Source organism: Phocoena phocoena, chromosome 6, assembly GCF_963924675.1.
Source record: "Phocoena phocoena chromosome 6, mPhoPho1.1, whole genome shotgun sequence".
NCBI lineage: Eukaryota > Metazoa > Chordata > Mammalia > Artiodactyla > Phocoenidae > Phocoena > Phocoena phocoena.
In genome coordinates this window covers 64,800,940-64,809,001 of record NC_089224.1, presented here as the reverse complement: position 1 = coordinate 64,809,001, position 8,062 = coordinate 64,800,940, and the positions used below count along the sequence as shown (strand labels likewise).

The 8,062-nt window shown below is 44.8% G+C and overlaps 1 protein-coding gene across 1 annotated transcript; it reads left to right on the top strand.

Moving 5' to 3' along the window:
- The first annotated feature begins 3,986 nt into the window (after positions 1-3,986).
- TMEM252 (transmembrane protein 252) lies at positions 3,987-7,671 on the top strand. Its single transcript, XM_065879834.1, has 2 exons — positions 3,987-4,264; positions 7,434-7,671. Exons 1-2 carry the CDS (start codon positions 3,987-3,989, stop codon positions 7,669-7,671), a joined length of 516 nt encoding a protein of 171 aa, XP_065735906.1.
- The last annotated feature ends 391 nt before the right edge of the window (positions 7,672-8,062 follow it).

Below are 8,062 nucleotides of genomic sequence, written 5' to 3'. Positions count from 1 at the left end.
TTCTTTACTGACTGTCGGCCAGAAGCTGCCTTGTCATGTGGGCTTCTCCGATACGGTGGCTTCCTTCTCAAAGAGAGCAAGCCATGAGGGCAATAGAGAGAGTCTGCTAGCAAGACAGAGGTCACAACCTTTTGTAACCTAATCACAGAAGTACCATCCCATCTGGCTTCCCGGGTGGCGCAGTGGTTGAGAATCTGCCTGCTAATGTAGGGGACACGGGTTCGAGCCCTGGTCTGGGAAGATCCCACATGCCGCGGAGCAACTAGGCCCGTGAGCCACAACTACTGAGCCTGCGCGTCTGGAGCCTGTGCTCCACAACAAGAGAGGCTGCCGTAGTGAAGAGGCCCGTGCGCCGTGATGAAGAGTGGCCCCCACTTGCCGCAACTAGAGAAAGCCCTCACACAGAAATTAAGACCCAACACAGCAAAAATAAAAATAAATAAATAAATTTTTTTAAAGTACCATCCCATCACCTTTGCCATATTCTACTGGTTAGAGTCAGGTCATTATGTCCAGCCCACACTCAAGAGGACATGGGTAGCAGGAGGGAGGGATCTCCAGGGGTCATTTTAGAAATCTGTCAACCTCAAGACCACTTGAATCTAAGAACTCCTCTGTAAGTTTACCTGAAAGTGCTCAAAGAATTGCACATTGAGGGATGTACAACATTCTTTATGCTAATAATAAATATATTGGACAAAGGATTAATCTCCAAAATATTCAAACAGCTCAATATCAAAAAGACAACCAGTCCAGTTAAAAAATGGGCAGAAGACCTAAACAGACATTTCACCAAGGAAGATATACAGATGGCCAAGAGGCCCATGAAAAGATACTCAACATCACTAATTATCAGAGAAATGCAAATCAAAACTACAATGAGGTAACACCTCACACCAGTCAGAATGGCCATTATCAAAAAAACTAGGAACAGTAAATCCTGGAAAGGGTGTGGTGAAAAGGGAAACCTGCTGCATTGCTGCTGGGAACGTAAATTGATACCACTATGGAAAACAATATGGAGGTTCCTTAGAAAACTAAAAATAGAACTACCATACGACCCAGCAATCCCACTACTGGGCATATACCCTGAGAAAACCATAATTCAAAAAGAGACATGTACCACAGTGTTCATTGCAGCTCTGTTTACAATAGCCGGGACACAGAATCAACCTAAATGTCCATCGACAGATGAATGGATAAAGAAGATGTGGCACATATATAAAATGGAATATTACTCAGCCATAAAAAGAAACGAAATTGAGTTATTTGTAGTGAGGTGGATGGACCTAGAGTCTGTCCTACAGAGTGAAGTAAGTCAGAAAGAGAAAAACAAATACCATATGCTAACACATATATATGGAATCTTAAAAAAAAATGGTATGGATGAATCTAGTGGCAGGGCAGGAATAAAGATGTAGACATAGAGGATGGACTTGAGGACACAGAGTGCAAGGGAGAAGCTGGGGCGAAGTCAGAGTAGCATCGACATATACACACTACCGAATGTAAAACAGTTAGCTAGTGGGAAGCAGACGCATAGCACAGGAAGATCAGCTCGGTGCTTTGCTATGACCTAAAGGGGTGGGAGGGAGGCTCAAGAGGGAAGGCATATGCGGACATATGTATGCATATGGCTGGTTCACTTTGTTGTACAACAGAAACTAACACAGTATTATGAAGCAATTATACTCCAATAAAGATTTGTTAAAAAATTTAAAAATAAACATATATATAAATTGACACGTTAGAGACTGGAAGTAAACATATATTTGATTAAAATTTTGAATATGGCAAAAAAAAAGAAACACTTGGAGAAAAAGGGAGAAGGGGTTGCTTTAAGGCTACAAGGATAATATCAAGATTAGAAGATGAAAGTAGGTGAGGATAAGGATTGAAGCTAATAAAGATAAAGGTTACCAGGTGAAATGAGGAAGGACTGTATATTATTATTATTTTTTTTTTTTTTTTTTTTTGCGGTACGCGGGCCTCTCACTGTTATGGCATCTCCCGTTGCGGAGCACAGGCTCCGGACACGCAGGCCCAGCGGCCATGGCTCACGGGCCCAGCCGCTCCGCGGCATGTGGGATCTTCCCGGACCGCGGCACGAACCCGTGTCCCCCGCATCGGCAGGTGGACTCTCAACCACTGCGCCACCAGGGAAGCCCTGTATATTCTTTTTTATCCGGTGACTTTCTCTCTTTCTCCTAGCCCGTAACATGAAAGTAGAGCTGAGGAGGTGGTGGGTATGAGGCGAAAGGGTATACATGGAACTTCTACTAGGGCACTGCACAAAGAACTGCTTTTTCCATTGGGATAGTAAATGGAAAAGAATAGTAATGCAGTAATGGAGTATCAAAGAGGAACTGAAGATAACCTTTCTGGACAAAAGTGATCCAGAGTCCCTCTGGGAGGAGACTTTTGGCAGGGACATGTCAAAGCATCAAATAAAAAAGGAAGGAATCAGAGCATGAACCTGCTCTGGAGTAGGGTGTCTAAACCAAAGACAGACAAGATGGAAGAAACCAATCCCAAACAGAAAACAGAAGGCTGGTTCTGGAAAGATTTTTGTTTCTGTTTTTTTTTTTTTTTTGCTGTACGCGGGCCTCTCACTGTTGTGGCCTCTCCCATTGCGGAGCACAGGCTCCGGATGCGCAGGCCCAGCGGCCATGGCTCACGGGCCCAGCCGCTCCGCGGCATGTGGGATCTTCCCGGACCGGGGCACGAACCCGTGTCCCCTGCATCGGCAGGCGGACTCTCAACCACTGCGCCACCAGGGAAGCCCTGGAAAGATTTTTTAAGGCAGTGCTACATAGAGCAATGGTACAGAGGAGAAGACAGGGAACAATTTTTAGCAGCATCTACCAAAACAAATTTCATTTAATATGTATTTTGTGAGGGAAAAAATTGTAGGACTTTTCAGAGCCTTCAGTATCTTAGTGTGCTCTGTGAAAGCCTAAGATATGTTGGGGGGAGGGTAAGGATTGAACAGGCAGCACTTCTCATACGTATTTGTTTTTCGTGGAGGTGGAAACATGCTACACATGTTTAGGGAATGCTCTTTTATCAAATACCTGTGGCTTTTTTGAGAGCAGGAACGGTGAGATCTGGTTTAAATACTTCTACCGAGCCAAGTGTGGTAGCCAGTGGTTGAGCAATAAGCAAAAAAATGTATCTAACACCTATGTATGAATAAGAAATGACCCTAGGATTATTTCAGCATTGGGACTGGGGAAATGGGAAAAGATACAATGGGACGATGGGAAAGATACAAAATCAGACTCAGAGCAGAAGTCACCAGATTATTACCATTTACAACCATCCTCAGAAATCCCCTCACATTCCTGAAGGTCTGTCGATTACAATCCTTCTCCATAGCACTTTCTTCCCCCTCCTGCTGACACTCCCCTTTGAATCAGGGAGTTCACCCCTCGGCTTTTTTCATGGAACCTTTCCAACATTATAAAGTGAGGGCAATAAAGGGAGAATCACTGAGAGAAGCAAGACAAATATGGTAAGAGGCTTAACAATTATCTTTTCAGGACAGAAAAAGGAAGAAGCAATTAGGAAAGGACTCCCTGCCAAACCACAAAGAAAAGGGTTCAGCAAGGAATGCTAATTTCTCTAGCATCAGTTTGGAATCACCCGCAGGGGAATCAAGAGACCCTTTTAATCAAAGGATGGGAGACCTTCCCTCAAATAACTGGGGTCAGCCTAGGGTCCCATTCAGCTCAGAAGAGCAAGAGAGCTATGCCGCGCCTTCCTGCAGTACACAATGCTGCGTTTTTAGGTTAATCATCCAAGGATATTACAGTTACTTTCAATAGTTAATGAATAGCTTCTAAGTGCCTGCTTCATTTAATTGTCCAAAGGCCAGTTGGTCCCAGAGCATATAAAGCTGACAGCTGGCTAATGAGAGCATTCTCTCTGAGCAGGGGAAGCAGGGGAGTGGCAGGGTCAGGGAGCTGGGTTCCAAAGGAGCAGGGATGCAGAACAGAACCTGTCTAGTTCTCTGTGCCTTTGCCCTTCTGACGGGCTTCCTGATGATCTGCCTGGGGGCCTTCTTCATTTCCTCGGGCTCCCTGTTCAACTGCCAGGGGAACCTGATCCTGGCCTATTTGCTTCTGCCTCTGGGGTTTGTGATCCTTCTGAGTGGAATTTTCTGGAGCACCTACCACCAGGCCAGTGAAAGCAAAGGGGTGTTCAGCTGTGTGCTCAGACAGTACGGTGCTCAGGGGGCCCTGCCCCTGGCCACAGTGGACAGGTACGTGCTGAGAAGCCAGAGGACTGGGGAGCACTGAGGTGGGGCTGAGTTCCGGAAAAGGTCAATGACTTCTAATCCACTGGCGAGCAACTTACACGTCCCATGGGGCTATGTGTCTACAACTGAAGCTTTATTGTCAGGGAGTTACTCTGGGATTAGACATTAGGAAGAATGGTGCTGCCTCTGGGGAAAACTATGAAGTAGAGGGAGTTTATGCCAGAGAATAACCACCCTTCTCCCATCACCACTGAAAAACACACCAAAGCCAATTTAAGAGGCCAAACTCATTTTCTTTTGTTGTATCATGGGAGCTGTCCTTACAGGCGGGTGATGGTTAGTCATTCCTCATAACCTGGCTACCAGGTTGTAAGGAAAGCAAGTCCCAGACCAAATTCTGTCACGCAACAAATGAGCAAGCAAGCATAAAATCAGCCATATAATCTCTTCGTGAACTCAGTGAAGTCCCAGCTTTCTGTACTCTTGGGTGTTCTGATCACACATTGCATGAAAGATTTCCCTGAGACAAGGCACTCATATTCCAGAGGTAAATTATTTTAATTGGTTAACCTTACTACCTCATACCCATTAGGATGGCTATTATCAAAAAAGCAGAAAACAACAAGGTTAGCAAGGATGTGGAAAAACTGGAAAACTTGTGCACTGCTGGTGGGAATGCAAAATAGTGCAGCTGCTCTGTGGTACGGAGGATCCTAAAAATATTAAATATAAAATTACCCCTTGATCTAACAATTCCACTTCTGGGGATATATAGACAAAATAATTGAAAGCGGGGACTTGGACAGATATTTGTACACCAGTGTTCGTAGCAGCATTCTTCACAACAGCCAAACTGTGGAAACAACCCATATATCCATCAGTGGATGAATGGATAAACAGAATATGGTACGTACAAAAGATGGAATATTATTCATCCTTAAAAAGAAAGGAAATACTGATGCAGCTATAACATGAATGAACCTTGAAGACAATACGCTAAGTGAAATAGGTCAGAAATAAGCCCAAAAGACAAATATTATACGATTCCACTTATATGAGGTACCTAGAGCAGTCAGATTCATAGACAGAACGTACAGCAGTGGTTACGAGGTGCCACGGGAGGAGGGAATGGAGAGTTACTGTTTAATGAGTACAGAGTTTCAGTCTGGAATGATGAAAAAGTTCTGAAGATGGATAATGGTGATGGCTGCAAAACAATGTGAATGTATGTAATACCATTGAACTGTACACTTAAAATTGCTAAAGTGGTAAATTTTATGTTATATGTACTTTACCACAATAAAAAAGTTTCAGTTAACCTTATGGTAAGTATCGGACAACCAAAAATCTCCTAGTTTTTGGCTGAACACGGAATCATTTAGGGAAAAAACCTCAGGCATCATCCTTAAGGTACAGTCTGCAAGACTCCATAAATTCTTTTATTCTCTTCATCTAAAATATTGGGTCGGCCAAAAAGTTTGTTCAGGTTTTTCTGTAACATCTTATGGAAAACCCCGAACGAACTTTTTAGCCAAACAATATTTTAGCTACTCCATGTACCTTGAATATAAGTGATTTTTACCCATGACAGTTGATTTTTGACGTGATTATGCTAATTAATAAGATACTAATTACAATGACCAAAACCCATTTCCAATGTTTATTACACTCACTGCAAGGTCTCTTTGCAGATAAAAGATTAAAGATAACTGAAGTGATTGTAGAAGATGCTTCTAGAGTGATGGTTTTCTTTCTTTCTTTCTTTCTTTTGGTATAAATGTTAGATGATTGCCTCCAGAGTGTGAATTCCTGATAAGAATAACTGATTGCCTTTAGGATGTAGCTTAGTTTACTGACACGTGCATAATATTGCACTGTCTGTGCTGAAATACTTTAAACTATGGTATCACGACACCTCCCTTTTACTGCCTCTTTCTGCTGCATCTAATAGATGCCCAGCCCACTCAGAATGGCTAGTAAGTCAGTAAATGGTTAAGTTACATTCCTCAGAAGCATTTGCATTCAAAATGGGTACCCAAAGGGGTCTGCAATGGTGGAGCTCAGGACACTGGGAAAGCGAAGCAGTGTGGGGAGGCTGGGGGATGGGAGAAGTAGATGGGACATGGGGGCAGGCAGCAGTCATCCTGGAGCCTCTCAAATCACTCCAGGGAACAGCTCAACTTTCTGTCTTCAATGCCTTTACACATGTGCCCCATGGCACAGCCTTGGCTATTCTGAGTGAAGGCTGACATTTATGCTGTACAGTAGATAGCTCCTCCAGCTCTTTGGTTTTGGGCCTGGTAACATTGGAATAGAGCTGTGGCTACAAATGGCAGTCCCTGTTCTGTTGTGGTTACATACCACAAACACTCCCTGTAGGCACTGGAAAGACTCACTCTATAAGTACACAACTAAATCAAGCTCACCCTCCCGCTTCTTCACCTCCACGCCGCCCGCAATCCCACTCACGACGGAGAAGCCAGAGGATTTAGCAATTAGCAACACTGGGCAAGATTACCGATGAGTACATCAGCTCTGGCATGAACGGCTCCTTTAGCCATTGGCCTGTTGGCATGGAAAGGACCACGACTGAAATCTACATAAAGTTGTCAGTTGAAATAGTTTGAGAAATAAGTATGGCGGCGGGAGGAAGGGCGGCCTAGCTGATTGAAAGAGTGATAGGAAAGAGAGAAGCATCTGATATAGTTCCGGAATCTTCATGGAGCTGGTTTTCATTCACCATTTTGTTGGTTGTGAGGATCTGAGACAGTGAGTGCAATCGAGTAGAAGAGGATGTGTGTGAATGGGGACAAAAATGTGAAGAACTAAATAACTGGATAGAGAGATGCTCCACAGCCAAGGCCCCCATGTCCCCTACCCCTGCTAAGGATCTCACACTGAAAGTCCCTGGTTCCAATGAGTAAGAGAGAGGGAATAGTCTGGAAAAAGATGAGTATAGAGGCACACGTCCAACGGCTGATAAAGAGGGTTTTGCTGGAAGAGCAGCACATTTTTAAAAACCTGGTGATGCCAGGGAAGAACATCTGTTTCAGAATCAATGTTTCTTAACAGTTTAACTTCACACGATGTGATTTGAGAGAGGCAGACATATGCCTCTTTGGCATGAACCGCTTAAATAACACATGTATGCTTGTGGCATTTTGTCCCCCAGGCCAGATTTTTACCCTCCTGCTTATGAAGAGAGTCTTGATGCTGAAAAGCAAGGCTGTCCTGCAGAGCAAGAGACCTCGGGTGTTCCTCCACCTCCGTATACAGAGATGGGCCTCGAATTTGAGGATGAAGGTGATGCCCACCCGGAGGCCCCACCATCCTATGCCGAGTCTGTAGCAGACAGGGTGGAGGCAGCAACGCCACTGCAGGACGCTGAAAGGCAAAACCAAGAGTGCTGAAGCAGGGGAAGCTCTCCAGCCCTCATGACGCACCCTCATGGGATGCAGCTGCTAGTAATAAACCCAGGCAGGGACTGTGGGAGGAAAAGCCACATCAGTGATCCCACATGAGAGTCTGCAGAGGGGATGCTGCGTGTGACAGCAATGCAATTCCGCACACGTGCTTGGCCTGCAAGGGCAGAGCGGAGCCCTGGAAGGGTGTGGTCGGCACCAGGCAAACGTTTCAAAGGATCTCAACCCAGGTGAACTTTTGAACTGCCAAAGTGTTGTGAGAGCTCTGCTCCACGGAGAGCTTTTCTGCTCTCTCAACTCCTCTCCCATCACCTAGACCCCCAAAAGGGTGGAACAGATGCTGCTTGGACACCACGTACCTTCATGTACCGCATTACCA